This window comes from Mus caroli, unplaced genomic scaffold (assembly GCF_978045245.1).
Source record: "Mus caroli unplaced genomic scaffold, Mus_caroli_1 scaffold_19, whole genome shotgun sequence".
Lineage (NCBI taxonomy): Eukaryota > Metazoa > Chordata > Mammalia > Rodentia > Muridae > Mus > Mus caroli.
This window is the reverse complement of record NW_028227274.1, coordinates 70612322-70629102: the sequence shown is the minus strand read 5'-3', so window position 1 is coordinate 70629102 and position 16781 is coordinate 70612322. Positions and strand designations below refer to the sequence as shown.

The 16781-nt window shown below is 40.8% G+C and overlaps 1 protein-coding gene across 1 annotated transcript in view; it reads left to right on the top strand.

The window, feature by feature from the left end:
* Nucleotides 1-2861: 2861 nt before the first annotated feature.
* The window catches only part of Dcc (DCC netrin 1 receptor), a 1083530-nt gene continuing 1069610 nt past the window's right edge, over nt 2862-16781 (top strand). Inside the window, exon 1 of the mRNA XM_021150630.3 lies at nt 2862-3543. Within this exon, the coding sequence (XP_021006289.1) occupies nt 3453-3543 (91 nt within the window). The 5' untranslated portion in view covers nt 2862-3452. The remainder of the gene's footprint in view (nt 3544-16781) is intronic.

Here is a 16781-nt window from a genome sequence, read left to right as displayed (position 1 = left end):
TGCAAAGAGCATTGATTATACAAAACTATTTCCTATGGGCCCCATTTCTTTTCTCTTTTTCTTATATATTTTGATTTTCTTTCTGCTAATGAGAAGGCCAAGAAGGAAGTGTGTCTGTCACCTTTAAAAAGAAGGAAAAGGAAATACAATGTCTCCCAAGTATATGATAAAAATTTTTCAGCATTGAAAATGTTAAAATTGTTTTCAATAGAAGATTTATAAACTAAGCTAAAGAAGCTAAAAAGTGGGTATTGGGGGAGGGAGTACAAGAAAATGTTACTTAGCATCAGCTGGAGAACAGAGCCATGTCAAAGTGGAAGGGAAATAAATGATGTGTTGATGAAGAGCCTCCTTCCTCAGTGGACTGTTGGCCTGGACAATCAGAGATCACATGGAAGGTAACTTGATCAGACTTTCTGTATTGGGTTATCTAGGATACTTTAATAGCAGAGATTCCCAACCAGTGGATCAAAACCCCACTCGGGTAGCATATCAGAAATCTATATCATGATTCGTAAAAGTAGCCAAATGACAGTCATGAAGCAACAGTAAAATAGCTATGGTTGGGCTAACCACCATGAGAACTGTATTATAGGGTTCCAACATTAGGAAGTTTGAGAACCACTGCTTTACAGGGACCCAAACAACACAGGGCCCTCTGGGTTCCTATGCTTCCATAGGTGACAACAGCTCATTGGCTTGATAAATACAGAACTTTAGGTTCTTCAAGAGATTGTAGTTCTCCCCCACCCCCCCATGGCTGCCCTCTCCTGTCCACTGTTTCAGCAGTCACTTGTGCATCTAAATGAAGGATATAGATTCATTCCGGTGAGCTAAAGGGCATGCCCCTGGTGCCTGATTAGTTTTCATACCAAATTCTGAATGGGACAAATATCTTGAAGTTTGCTAACATTGATCCTACAGGAAAAATCCATAGCCCAATAAAAACCATGTTGTAGACCTCATCCCTGTATTTCTAGAAGCTTCCATTTTTTACTGTTTCAAAACATTGGATACCAACAAACCATCAAAGACTCTTGGGAAGTTTGGCCTTTGTCACCAGAGATGCCGATGTCACACTATTTATTTCAAGGTTTGTTGTTGTTGTTGTTTTCTGGGTGGAAACAGGTGAGCATGGCTAAGGACCTGAAGCATCCTTCTCCAGTTTTAGTGATTTCTGGTAGTGAACTTACTCCATGTTATTCATACCTCTTCCTTATCACTCTCACAGCTATCCTTTACCAACCTTGTGAAGTCTGAGTGACAAGGCAGAGGTGGGAGGAGGAGAAGGAAGGAATATATAAAAATCATGTGATGAAGAACAAGGGACAAGAGAAGCTGAACACATTTCAGAAGGGGTTTATTTTCATCATTTTCCTGCCTAAATCCATTTGTTTGTTTAGTTCATTCTTTTAACAAAACTGCAGTGCTCTTGTCTAAGTCCTGCTAGCATCTGTGAGTGGGGCAGAGACGAAAGGCACAGGGCACCCATCGCCTGTGGAGTCTGCCTGATGTCTTACAGAGAGGACAAAATGTGCAAAATAACTGGACTTGGAACAGTTTTCTCAACTTTTACTGTGTACTGCTTTCCTGAAACCTGTTCTGTGTATGTGTGTGTGTGTGTGTGTGTGTGTGTGTGTGTGTGGTGTGTGTATGTCTCTGTATGTCTCTGTGTATGGGGTGTGTGTGCATGCATGTGTGTGTCTGTGTGTGTAGCTGCATGTTTGTATGTGTCTATGTGTATGGGGTATGTGTGCATGCATGTGTGTGTGTGTTATGATGTATGTATGCATGTGTGTGTCTCTGTGTGTGTCTGTGTGTATGATATATGTGTGTCTGTGTGTGTCTCTGTATGGGGTGTGTTTGTGCCTGCATGTGTGTGTGTCTCTGTGTGTGTCAGTGTGTGTATGTGTGTATGGGGTGTGTATGTGCATGCATTTGTGTGTGTGGTGTGTGTCTGTGTCTGTATGAGTGTCTGTGTATATCTGTGTGTGTTTACACATGCCTTTCCTTCACGGTCTGTCAGTCTGTCTGTCCAGGGACTGAAGAAGTCTCCTTCTCTGTTAACACACTCTCATCACACGGATCGGCACAGATATAATAACTGCAAACTGTCCACTGGCACTTTTATCCCAACTGATGAAAACCTCAACCCTTGGGAGTGGGGATTGAGTCATGCTAAATCTCCAGTTGATTCCTGTTTCCTGGGAGACCTTGAGGATCCCTGAATAAGGTGAGTGCTTTAAATACCTGTACTTCTGATTCACTTCTGGAGGAGAGTGAGGAAATAAAATGCACAAGGGAAAAGGTTCTAGTTCCACTCCCAAGGAAGCAGCACTCTGGCGTTTGCTTACCGTGTGGCGTGTTTCTGGACCTCTGTTTCCCACTTCTAGAAGTGGGTTGCATTAGCCGATTTTTTTTTCTAAACGAACATGTCTTTTTTTTTTTTTTTAAACCATGCACAAGAAAGAAAGTAAAAGGCTGGCCACTTGCCCTATGTGAAACACCTGCCTAGATTTTACAGTCATACAAATAATTTCCTGAATGCTGAAGATCAAAAATGATTGCTGCAAAGCCTCCAGATGCTCATGATGTTCGCTGGCTCCATTGACAAAAGTGACTTCCCACGCTTTGCCCACAGAGGGCATCCCTGCGCATTGATATGTAGACCAGGCAAACGCAGCTGCTGGAAGCCTCCTCCGTCCGCTCTTTTTTCCCCCCTAAGCTTCGCTAGGCCCCCGCCCCCCATTGCGTGGAGTCTTTCCCTGATCCAGTTCGTTTCCCTCCGGTCTCCACATTTTCCCTTCCAACCCTCCACTTCTCCGGATCAATGGATAGTAAGGTTCCAACTATCAGCTCACACACCGCTGGCGGACACCCCAGTAACAAGTGAGAGCGCTCTGCCCAGCACTCCACCGCCTCTGCCCCCTACCCGGTTCCCCAGCTCTGAGAAGCCAAACCGATAGCATCACGGGCGCGGATTTTTCTCTCCAACTTTATCCAACCGACTACAAGGAAGCAGCCTCAACCATCTAACGCATGGCCAGCCACAGGATTGCTTTGCGTCTCCTCTTTAGCCCTTCTGGATATTCTGTTCATTGATGCCTCACAAGCCCCACGGAGAGCTGTCTCCCATTTGCTTGCTCCCTCTGCTTCCTTGAGTTAGTTCTCCAAGGTGTTACCGGGGTTCGGGAGCTCTTGGACCGAATGGAACTTTTCGCTGCCTCTTCCTGCTGCTGATTGTGTCCCTGGACCAGAAAAAAAGGCTTCGCAGGCAGAAGAGGCGCAGGGGAGGTGGAGAAAGAGGTGGAGGAAGAGGACGAGGAGGAAGAGGAGGAGGAAGCCTAAGGGGCTCCGCACGGGTGTGTGCATGTGTGCATGCGTGTGTGAGTGCATGTGTGTGAGTGCCACCGCTGCCCAGGACCCCCGGCCCCGAAGGTGTTGGCTGAAATATGGAGAATAGTCTTGGATGTGTTTGGGTACCCAAGCTGGCTTTTGTACTCTTCGGAGCTTCCTTGCTCAGCGCGCATCTTCAAGTCACGGGTAAGAGGTCTTTTCCTTTCTTCTCTTCGCTCCCCCACCCCTTACCCCTTCCCCTTCCCCTTTCATTTGGAGAGTAGAATTAGAGTGGAAGAGAGATACGGTATTCGGTTTCTCTCTGCCTACCGTTTTCTCGCGAATGATAAAAGACAGAAGAAGACTTTTTCCTCCTGGGGGCGGAGGATGTTGGTGGGGTCGAGGGCATCTCTTCGCGCTTTTTCAATGTTGTGCTTCTCTCTTGCGTCTTTGCTTTTACAAATACTTGTTTTGTCTTGGGGGGACAAGCTGGTGAAAGTGATGGGGATGCTGTTGAAAAGAACTGGGTTGTATCCTCAGAGCCTCTCACAAGCCTGGAAAGGGGCTGGTGGATGGGATAACAGGAGTAAGCGGAGGATGACATCTAAGGTGCTTAGAGCAAGTCTGTGCTGGATACATCTGCTGGGGATGTTTGTGTGAATACATGCGACCCTGGCTTTGCATTTTTTTTTTGTACGTGCTGATTGAGAATCGAGAAAGAGACATGTACGTTTTGAGTACTTTGGATGAGTGCATAGCGGTGCTTGAAGAAGAGGGGAAGAGCTGGCAGATGAAGGGATATTAATGTATTTGAGATTTTGACGGTGGGTGAATGCTGTTTGCTAGTTAAGTCTCCAAATATCTCCAAGACACCTCCAAACTCCAAATGATTGATATTCTGGGAGACAGGCCTCCCGACCTTACTTGGCAAGCGTATTTTCTAATTAAAAATGGCAAAACTGTTGCGGGGCGAGAGGAGGAGAAAGAAAGATCCTCAGGCTGCTCCCTGGGTGCTGCAGTCTCTGAATGCGGAGCTGAGGCTTCTTTCTGTGGCCGAAAGAATAAAAACGAACAAAGTGATAAGATTTCCTCGTTTTGCGGGACACCACCACAAGTAGGTGGGCACTGAGTAGAGGGAGCTGGTCTGCTGGGGGAAAGACAGGACAGCTGCTGCGTGAGCATGCAAGTCCCTTCGGAATCGACCTTTCCTCCCATCCAAAGACCTCCTCGGCTGGGGCCAGGAGTTAGAGAGGAGCGCCCCAACCTGTGCCTGGGAAATTAACAGGGAATAAAATTAAATCACAGCAGTCAAGTCCCCTGTCTCCCCGGAGTCCTAAACTCCGGCTGTCTGGTCCGGGCTGCAGAACGAAGGGCTGCGAACGCAAGCAGAGAATGCGCTGCTTCACAGTGTGGCAAGGGATTCAGGCCATGAAGCAAGCACCGAGCCAGCCAGCATTCAGGATTAACGCGAGCCCAGGCGCTGGGCTTTAATCCTTCTGTAGGCTGCCAGAGCGAGTCAGTCTCTCTCTCTCTCTCTCTCTCTCTCTCTCTCTCTCTCTCTCTCTCTCTCTCTCTCTCTTTCTCTCTCTGTGTGTGTGTGTGTGTGTGTGTGTGCACGCGTGTGTGTATGTGGTGTGTGTGTGTGTGTGTGTGTGTGTGTGTGTGTGTGTGTGTGTGCGTGCTTGCGTGCTGTGCTATGCCTATGATGCGCGCGCTTACCCTCACCCTCAGTTCAGTTGCCCGCCCTCCCTCCTCCCTCTGGGCGGTCCCCTCCTCCCCGGCTCCTCTCTCCCAGAGCTTTGTCCTCTGTAATTACTCTCTTTGAAGGTGGGAGGTAGGTGTGGAGAGGGTAGGGGGTAGTTTATTCTTGTGGTAATAGAAAGTGTTAAAAATGCCCTCTTTAAACTGCAAATGCTCAGGGGCAGAGCAAGCTAGATCTTTCTTGTACCCAGAAGAAGACAGAAGACGTGTGGTCTCCCTGGCACTTTGGGAGCACCTGGACAGAAAGGGAAGTTCAGAGATGTCCCTTACTAAGCAGAAAGCCCATCAGAGGAGAGAGAGAGAGAGAGAGAGAGAGAGAGAGAGAGAGAGAGAGAGAGAGAGAGAGAACACCAGAGTTGACAATATTGAATTAAGCCAAGTGTGCAAAATAGACAATGCTATCACTTATGCAATATTTTAAAGCCATTGCCAAATTATTATTTCCCTGCAAAAACTCGTGGTAGATGAATGGAGATAGATTCAATATGTTTTATTAATCCTTATACTAACATCACCTTCCTATTCATTTAGGGAATTTTTTGTTTGTTTGTTTATATCTAGTCATTTATTTCTCACTTTTTTATTTCAATTATTACCTTCTCAAACTTTTCTCTTTGTAGACAAATCTAACAAACAAACAAACAAAATCCCTACACAAAAATATACATGTGTAAGGAAAGTGCCAGTGAATGACCTGTGCTGATCTTTGTTCTAAACTTCTCCACATTTCTAAATACATTTGTGTTATTTGAAAACGAAGGCAATGTGATTTGCGCAGGTCCCAAGACTGTGGGTGGTGTGCTTTGAAGATTTTGCTAATTCAGCTTCACTCTGCTCTTCTTTGCTCATTTATCCGAATATCACCCTTTTCCTTAGTAGCAATTTTTGGGAGCATGGCACCAAAGAAACATAGTTCACTCCAAGAAAGGACCAGTAGGAGGTGCCCTTAATAAGGCCAAATGTCTAGTTCACAGGCATTGAAATTCTCACTCAGCAGAAGGTTTTAAAGACTTTGTTGATTGGTAACAAAGGATTATGGAGACTAGCACAATAGCACTGGTCCTTCCCCTCATTCCGGGCAAAATGTGAAACTTGTCCATTTGAACGAGATTATGATGCGGCAACAAAAAGGACATCCCTGCACAGTGTCTGTGCAGAGTGAGGACTTGAAGCTGAGAGAGGAAGGCAGTGCTGTTCTAGTTTGCTCTTGTAGGATGCTCTCTCCTCTTTACTTGATGTGAGCCCTGTGCAGAGGCACCAGGTAGATTCTCATGATTTCAGGTAAGATGGGAATTTCAGACATTGATGAATCAAATGGGAAGTTTACCCATTAACTATTTATTCATCCACGCGTGTTTGTGTTAACTTTTGGTTTGTGTTGATGTAGTCTAGATATAATGAAATATATGTAATGGAATAATGCTGGCTCTGTCCAGCTCCCCTTTCCTATCAACAGTCACAGCAGGTGAGGTGCCTGTTCTGGGCTTGCTGTGCAGAGGAAAGAGGATGTCAGGACCTGGGGTTGCCTGGGTAAGCAGGCCCTCCACTGCTCCCACTAGTGCTGTAGTATAAATCACCAGTGACCTGTCACACTCTCCATTTCCCACCCTGCAGCAGCTGCCCTCTGAGTTATGAAGCATGTGAAACAGCCAGCACATGTGTTATATGTGAATATATTAGGGTCAGTGCATTTGCTTTAATGCTCTTAACAGCAAGGCTGCAGCGAGGGGCTGATAGACATTCTTTTTTTTCCCCTGGGAAGAGATTTATAACTTCTTAGTGTGTGTGTGTCTTCCATTTATTCCCTGGCAAGTTAACCTTTCTGCAGACTTTCTTAGTTCATTGAGAAGGATGGGCTTTCATCCTGTCTAGTTCTTGAATGGAACGTTGCCAGACAGTCCCTTTGGAGTACAGGGTAAGCTTCTAAACCAATAGGAATCTGGCAAGAGCTTGGGGGGAGGAGATTCATTTGGGAAGCTGAGATGGTTTGCTGCTATTGTTGTCTGTTTCTAGAAAGTCAAGCCAAGATACACCATCTAAGGGAATCACAGCACAGTTACTTCAAAAAGGTTTCTCTCTTCCTGCCTCATGCTTCCCACTGTACATATCCATGCACTATTCTAAGATTCCTCTTATGTATGTGAATTGTTCCTGAGAAGTTTCTAGCAACACACCCATGGTAATGCCATATAAACAGAGTTTGGTCTCTATCATCTGTATAGAGATTGATTTCAATCCTGTCACCCTGGTCCTGTGTTTATCGTCAGGGGCTCTGAATGTTTAAAGGAAGCGCTGAAGGTTCTGAATGGACTCTTTCCGTGTAAGACTGCATTCTAAGATATTTTAAAGCAAGCAGTCTTCCAACTTCTTTGGAGAATTTACCATCTTAAACCATGTATATGAGACGTCTGTCTCATGCTTTTTCCTGTCAGGATAACCAGTAAAGGATGCAGTTGGGGGGAGTCATTGTCTTAAGTGAAATACAAGGAGACCTGCACAGAGAGCAGCTTTCCACAGCGCCCTGCCTTCTCCTTCAAGTGTCTAAGTAAGGACATTCAGGATTTCACTAGTAAAGTGGTGCTGGCCTGGATCCAGCTTCCCCCAGTTTCCACAGACCTGGCCTGCATTATCATGGGAAACGTATGCCAAATCAGAAACAGGTTGCTGTGTTGGGTATTTGTTGCAGGAGCATCTTCTCAAATGATAACTTTTCATCTATTTCTACTGGTAATCTTTTTCAGGAACTGTATACATACATTTTAGAAAGTCTTATAGCATTAGCTTTCCCTTTTTTTTGAGGAACTGTATACATACATTTTAGAAAGCCTTATAGCATTCGTGGGGTTCAAAGAATAATGACATAAGCCCACTGATGGTGACTTGATTGATTACTGATTAAAAGTTATCAGATTCTAGAAAAAAATAGAATAGTCTCTGAAATAAAATGGGGAATGTGATAGATGTATAGAACTCACAAAATATAAATGTGTTATTTCCTTTCCTACCTTCTGTGTGCCAGGGTAACAGTAGAGAAGCTCTTGAAAATTTCAGGACCTGTTGTACCCAGGCTTGTGATATGGCTGGTTCAAGATCGGAATACACCAAATTCAATATTTGTACAATTCCCTATGAAATTTTCAGTGACGTACTGTAGATTGTTTGCTTATCTCTTGGCTGTCCTTAGAGAATCCAGATGTCCTCCCTACACAATATTATGTCATCAAGGCCACTCTTGTTGATGCAACCAAGTCCTTGCTCCATAAGCCTTATGATTAACATGCTGGATTATACTTTAGAAGACATGGGGATTTGCTTTAAACATAATTTTTAAATGCTTATGACTACATCTTTTAGTGAAACATGAACTGTTGTCATAATAGAAGTATATAGTTCTAATATCCTGGGTGACTCACCTGTGGCTTCCAAGACATGACTCCCAACATACTAGAATTCACAGGTTTTGAGAAAGGGCTGGGTCATGCAGGGTGATGGGTGTGATAACACCTGGTCATGTGATTTACAAAGTTGTTACACAAGGTTGAAGCATAGAACTTCAATTTTCATTAATGATTGCATTTTTCAAAGTTCATAGCCTTTCTCACTATCCTTATCATGCTTACAGCTATGATCTCCCCCAATACATTTAAGATACTCTTTAAAACTAAGACCTCATAAAATGAATCTTCAACTTGCTGACAGAAAAGGATAAGCAATCCAGACTGTTTTCCCTGTAGGCCAATAAAAATGCACAAGACAAAATTACATGTTACTTATGCAAGTGAGCAGCAGCAAAAAATAAAATGCAGATTATTATGCACCTTTTTAATCATAGCACTCAGTCAAATTGCAGCACAATTTCATAAAACACTCTTAGTTCTCCCACGTGAGTGCCGACCCCCTCACAATACACGTCTCAGGTTCAGCACTGTACTAACATGAAGAAATGCAGGTAGGCTGATTGATGAACAAAATTACTACAGAGCTCTAAAATTCTGTGACAAATTTAGCCTGAGGCTTAAACACAACTCTTAAAAAATATTTTTCTTAATAGATCAGAAATGCTCCAAGTTTGTCCTATGATGTGACTTAGAAATATGGAATAATGTATGTGAGTGAACATTCCTCTATTTTCATTATTGATGGTAATTTGCCAGTGGTCATGTGAGTATATATTGCTCCTATGAACAGTTTTAAACAACCATAGGGTATACAGCTTTCATTTCTTGGGGCAAAAGTCCAGCAATGAAGGAAACACACAAATCATTTCCTATTTATTGATCATATTTCACAAGAGCACTGTTATGGCATGACTTGAGTGGAAGATTTTTCTTTTCTACTAAATTTCTGGAGCCCAATACCAATAACTCATTTACATTTTGTGTTAAGTACACATATATGCTTTGTTTAACAAAACCAAATTCTGTAACATGTTACAGGCTTCTTTTTATATATAATTTCCCAGATGTTTGTTGCAATTTAGAAATTTCTTCCTGTGTTTGTTACATACTGGCCTGGACAGAAGGGAATTCTCAAGACTATGTAGGACAAACATGTTCTATTGAACTAATGGGTTCTTCATGATCTTATTTAGTAAAAAATATCATCTTGTTGATATTTATTAGTTGTCTCTTTATTATAATGATCTATTTACTTATTATTTGTTATTTATTTATTAATGTGACCAATTAAGAAAAACTATCAATATGACTTTATCCTAGGCTATCTAAAATGTTTTAAATCTGTATTTATATTTCTATAGAATAAAAAATGGAAGTGATATGAATAATATTCATTCAGACCATTTGCCTTAGTAGGTAAAGATTCCTGTTAAGTCTCAATATTTGTAGATTTTACCAATAGACTTTTAGAAATATTTTTTTCACTCAACAGCCATTTAAGATATAAAACATGGTTTAATCTATTTGTCATATATTTATGACATCACTATGATGCCATTTTTACATTATAGGATTATTTCTGAAGAACTGAAGATAAAACATTGTAATTTTTAACTTTAGGACACAAGTTTCTAACTGTGACTTATTTTAAACACAACGATTCTAGATTCAGAAAGTGCCTTTTCTTTGCATTGCTATGTCCAGTTGAAACTCTTCCCTGTCCTTTCTTCAATCTTGCTTTGCTCACTTTTACACGAATTGTCTTTTATGTAAGAAAAGAGACTCTAAACCAGGACGCGAATTCATTGTCAAAGAAAAATGCCCCAATTTATTTAATTAATGGGTTTGTGGTAATTCTAAAATCTGATATACTAATTTGGTTGTCATTTGTTTTTCATGAACCCTAGTTTTCCTTGTTAAATGAAGGAGTGGACTATACCCATGCTAGTTTTCTTCTAGTCTCAACATCACAATTTACTTAAATTATGGACTGCACATATATGTAGTGTCTGTTGTGATTAATGATAACACTGAAGATAATAACAATAATAAAACAAATTTACCAATTGACAGTTTTCTGGATTTTGTGTTAATTACTCCTTGTAATTTGTAACATTGCCACATATGTATCTTTCTTTAACATACTCTTTGGTTCTGTTACATGTGGTTGTAATCAAAGAAATATATTTGTTTTTGATTTCCCTTATGGCAATACATTAAGTATCTTAGACTGCCAGAGCATGTGCTCATAGCTACACTCAATTACTCTATTGTGTAATACTCCACCACTTTATTGGTTATAACTAACTTGAGATACTGTCAGTAGACTTTTTGAACTACAATTTTCTGTTGCTCGCTTTTATGATTTAAGCGTTTTTATACACATTGCTCATGCAACATTAACCATCATTTCCAGGTGTGCATGGAGGTGTTGAAATGCTGAGTCGTGAAAACAGAATCTGTAGACTGAGAGGCAGTGGTAATGCTACATTTATTATACTACCATACCAGGAACATATGAAAGTCTTCTTTGTTCCATGTCTCTACCAACACTTGGTATTTTCATTTGCTTAATTTGCCTTCATCTGGTGGATGTGAATTAACATCTCATTATGAGTTTAATTTGCATTTCCCTGATTGCTAATAAAACTGCACATTTTTTTTCCTCATAAATTTGTTGGCCATTTGTGGTTGCAGCAAGATGCTTCTATGATTCTGTTTCTTCAGCTGAGCACCCATTTTATCTTGTTGGTAGCTATTCTGTTTTCTTACTAATCAACCTTCGATCTTAAGCATGGATATCATCAGCAGTTGACATTTTAGGAAGTTGTCACTTTATGTTACACCAAGTTTATCCCACTCCAGGCACTACTTAAGCATTTTCCCAAAATGTATGCTAGACCTTATTTATTTATTTATTTTTTAAAGATAGCTTTAGTCAGTTTAATAATATTTATTGTAATGAACAACATTTTCTGTGTATATTCATGTACCCAGTTTATCACACCTTTATAGAAGACAGCTTACAGGTAAACAGGGTTCTGGGACAGCAGGCTAAATTCCAGGCACAGTGGGAATCTCCCGGATCTAATGGAACCAAAAGAAGATTGAATTATAATCCTAACAGCAGATACCAAATCTAAGTGAAAATATACCCTATTCTGTCCATTTGACCTTGAATATGTTTCCAACGCAGTAAAATGCATAGTAAGTATGATTGCAGGTTTCAGACAGCCTATGCTTGAAGAAATATATGCCTTTAACTTTGTATAGGTTCTTAATTTATTCCGCTTGGTCCCATTGGGAAGCTAACAAAGGTCTGTGGATTACATAACGCATTTGGATATGCTGGAAGGGGCCTCTCTAGCTGGTTGCCTTCTGTGCCTACTCATTAGAGATGTAAGCCAAGGCTGAGACATCTAAGCAAGCCTTGCATTGAGAGTCCTCTATCCATTGTTCCCACATCTTCACTCAGCCTCATGGGATCTCAGAAGAATATAAATTAGAGAGAAAAATCTGCAAGCTTTTCCTTTCATGTTTAATGTCTGGGCAGAGCTGTTCCCTGCTGGACAATTTCTTGTTATTTTCTTCCTGATTTGAAACATCTCAAGGGATGGGTTGTTGGTTACTTCCCTTGGGAAAGATTTCAGTAACACAACAGTTTTTTTTTGTTTGTTTTGTTTTGTTTTTTTGTTTTGTTGTTGTTGTTTTTTGGCTGTTGAAAATTTGCTTAGTAATTTATCCTAAATAATGCTGTTCCAAATATTCTTCTTAATACCCGTGACATTGAATGTGATGCTCTTGTTTTCCCTTTGCAAAGACACAGCCTCTTCTATGATCCAGCTGGTTAAATGTTTTGACTCTAAATTATTTTCATCTCCCAGATCATCTTTATTTCCTCTAATTCTAGCTATTTAGTTCATTTAATCTTTCCTTTTATCCTTCTTGAAGCTTAACTATGCTTCCTGTTTTATCCAAACTCCTTCTAATTTGGATAACTGGCAATCAAAGGCCTGCAATTTAATGTAGGTTTCTAGACAAGATTTCACAAGTAATACATTGTAAAATATAGATCCATCATACCCTAACATGTTAAAGCCAGAGATACATTTTTTTTGTCTTAGAATCCTTGAGTTCTCACTTTTCATGAAGTTTTCTTAAAGCCCAATAGAATTATTAAGCTTCATAAGATCAAATGAGATCAAATATTTGACTCAAGATCATCATTATGGATATTTAACAGGCTTTATGACATGCTAAATGGGATGTTTTAGTGTATCTTTCATGAGTTTTTATTAAGGTCAATGAGACAGTTGCATACATAGATGAATGGAAACCCACAACAGAACAAAGCACTTATTAAGAAGGTATACAAACTGGAGAGACTGAGAAAGACAGCACTACAATGTTTCCACATTCTATCATTAATATGTTAATACTGGCAATGTGGGCTGGTACAGCCAATCCCCTCATGTCTGTACTCCTAGAATTCATAGATTCATAGATTGAGTCTCTCTTTCTGTGTCTATCTCTGTCTCCGTCTCTTTCCCTTCCTTTCTCTCTCTCTCTCTCTCTCTCTCTCTGTTGTCTATAAATCATAGGGATTCAAAAAGTTGTCAATTATGTTTAACCTAAGCCATATTTAAACGAAGCTGGTTGCAGTGGCACACATCTATCTATAATCCAAGAAATTGAGAAGTAGAGGTTAAATATTATGAGTGTGAGCACACCTTGGCCTGCAGAGTAAGTTCAAGATCAGTCTCGACTACAAATCAAAATCCTGTCTCAAAAACAAACAATACAAAACTAAGCTATGAGAAAATAAAATGAAGTAAAATATAAATAAGCTAAGGCATAGGTATGGGAAGAGTGAAATTTAGCATGAAGTATCTTGCAGATCATTAGAGCTCAGATGGATAAGCATACTAATCAACAAATATACTCTACTGTGATAACATGTTAAAGACAGTGAAGGCATCCAGAGATCAGAAAAAGAGGAAGAAAAGAAATAAAAAAGAGGTTTTATTTACCAAGAAAACTGTAGGTGATCTGGGAGACAAAATAAATTAATAAGCTAAGAAGAGGGTGTTTGATAAGATGCACAGGGAGAAAACCAGATAGAGAGATTGCCAAGGTCCCAAGGTAGAAGAAAAAGCAGTGAACACAGGATGAGCCTAGCTTGCTTCAGGAAACCACTGCATAGTAGGGATCCAGGTGTGGCTGCAGAACATTCCTGGTCCTCTCATCAACATCTGATTCTCATGCTCAAGGAATACCAGTAGAATCCACTGAGATGAGTTCATGTCAAGAAGCATCCATTGATATTTTGTCATCATTTAAATTTTAGGTCAATAACAGCTGACCCAAGGTCCCCTTGCTCTTCTCTTCAGCCTCCTTTAGCTTTTCCCTTTAGCTCCCCTCCATACCTTCGAGATCACACAGCAGTGGTCTCTACCAGAAACCCCAAAACCACCATGCTTGGCTGAGATCCAGAATGGACCACAGCAACCAAAGAATGGATACCCACTCAACAAGAATAATACCAGATAGCTACCCCAAGCAGCATTTCAAACATCGTAATACTTAGTTAAATTTCATAAGAAACTCTGGCCCTAATTCATGAGTTAGTTATGAATTTATAGCTGTTCTCTTTTACTTGTTGACAGTTGAACTTTACTGATACAAATAATATAGTTAGAGAGAAGCTGTTTTGGGAAATATGAAGAGCCAGACAAAAGCAATGTTTATTAATGAGCATGCTCAGGAGGCCAGTTTAACTGGGGAGAGAGAGAATAGGGTTTCACTCATGTGTAGTCTGAGGTATGAGGGTGGACATGAGCATTTCTTCCTTGGGTGGCCTTCTGAAAACTATATTTCTGATTTCTCTCAATGAGTTACAAAGGAAAAGTAAGCCTAAGTTTTGTTGAAAATTGTAGCCTTCCACTATATTTTCTCTACATTGCTGTTTCTTCAAATATAGTTGGATGCTCTCTTTGCTTTAATATGCAGCTCAGGAGGAAGTGAGTGGTTTGTGACCACATGATATTACTGTACCCAATAGTCACTGTGTCAGTGAGTCACCTTATACCTATAGGGTCTGACTGTCTGGTCTTTGGCCATGAAGACAGACATGATGTAATCTAGAGTACAAGAAAACACTAGCCAGGAAATGAGTTTGGTTTAAGCACTTAATCTCATTGTATTTCAACATTCTCTTCTACTCAACGGACAGAAAATCAACCTATGTGGTTAAACTGTAACTTAGTGGTAAAGTCAACCCACTGGTTAAATAAAGTAACTATATCTTTCAGTTCACTTGTAATTACTATTTCATGAATAGAATTGTTTGCTAACATAATTTTATTTAATAGTCTTTTATGAGGAAGGACTTTAGGAATGCTTCATTCCCAAGCATAAGCACATATTATAAAATCCGTAACTATATTTTTGTATGTGTGAAAGATACTGAAATAAAATAAATCATATTTTAGTAAAACTTTTGACAGTACTATGTATATGAGTTAGTGGGTCCTGTCCCATACCTTTACTGGATTTAGGGGTTGAACAACTAGGAGGTCTTAACTCAGTGTTATACCAATCAAACACAGTGGCCTCCAACACATGCCTATGGACTGTACCTTCAAACAATCTTCAATCGCTACCTCTTCTTATTTTAGCTATGCGCATTTTCTTCAGACCTAGCTACCTAGAGTGAATGCCTCGAAGCTAATTCAAGCTTTGTTAACAAAAACCACATGGTAGAATGCACCTCTAAGATCCCTTGATCTGGAGAAGCACATTTCTTCTTGATTCTTCATCAGTTTTCAGGATGTCTTCTTACCTGTTAATTTATAACCTCAGATAGCTACCCAAGTCTCAGTATTTTATTTCATTAAAAAAAAAAATCTCTTCAGAAGACTGTAATGCCCAGCTACTACACTAGTATTTCAACAATTATTCATGCTCTTGTCCACGGAACAAGAACATTTGTATCACCTGGGGACTCATTAGAAATTCAGAAAGCCTGGCCATTGCCTGGATTGTGTTCCTTGAGGGTAAAGGGTTATTGAGAAATATTTGCATAGGAGACAGAGACTTCCCTAGTCCACACAGCTATAACTGGTCATACAATCAATGGGAAAAAAGTGCCCCAGCCACATGAATTTCAGCTTAGCTTGCAACATCTTTGGGTAGCCTGGCTTTAGGTCTTATGATGGTCAACTATCCACACATCAAAGAGGCTTCTGGCTTGCTGTTTTTCTTTACTACTGAACTACCTCTCAGAGGTCATGTCATGCTTTATTTTCTTTGAGAATGAAGCCCCTTAGAATTTTTTTGAGCATTCGATCTGCCTTTCCCCTCCTTTTCACGGGGAGATGACACACTTCAAAGGGGTCCACTGGTCTTTCACTTCCCATCACTCCCTCTGTCCACTCTCTTCCTTCTTGAAAATACTATGATTCACAAGAAAGGGAGGCACATAAAAGGGATGCTGGAGCCTGGAGTCCTTTCCTTGCTGTGCCCTTTAGGTCTGTTCTGAAAGTACACACTTGCTAAAAGTGAGACCCTGGTGGAACTGACCCCAAACTGAACCTTGGCTTTTGATTGGAAATGCTCTTTGGGCCATGAAATAATCCAACTGCTCATTTGCCTGGGCTACTGTAAAGGGGAAAGGAAAGGCTTAAGTGGGGTGTTTAAAGATGAGTAAAGTTTTCAGACAGAGATCTAGCTCAGCCAGGGGCTTTGAAGCTTGTGCCTTGCCCTGCCTGGTTGAGAGACAAGCTTTAACCAGAGCTCCAAATCGCAGTGGAGTAGGAGAGGACGCGAGGGCTCAGCTGTGCAGACTGGATCAATCTGAATGAAAATCACTAGTGTTCCCAGTGGTGAGACAAGTTTCTGCTTAGCTCATGAACTGTAGGCCCTTCTCTAGTCCTGCTGGAAAATGAGTGGAGCTTTTGTGAAAGGTTATGTAAGGCTGCTGTTTTACTTTTCCCCTCGGGGTTAAATTCTATTTATAGAGGGGCGTACTACCTCCCACCAAAACTACATCTCCCTTGTTATAACTTAGCAAGAGAATGCAGTCAATTTTCAGGAAAGAATTAAGGAACAAAAGGGAGAACAGAATCGAAGGCAGAGATACTGAGGCATACAGAGAAAAAGCAGCACAATAAAGAAAGCTCTGGCATGAGTTGCCGGAGGAATGGTGGATAGGGTGATGAGTTTCCTGTTTGCTGGGAGCTTGCTAGGAAGTAGGATTTACAGTGTCAACCAGAAAGCAGCGTCTTG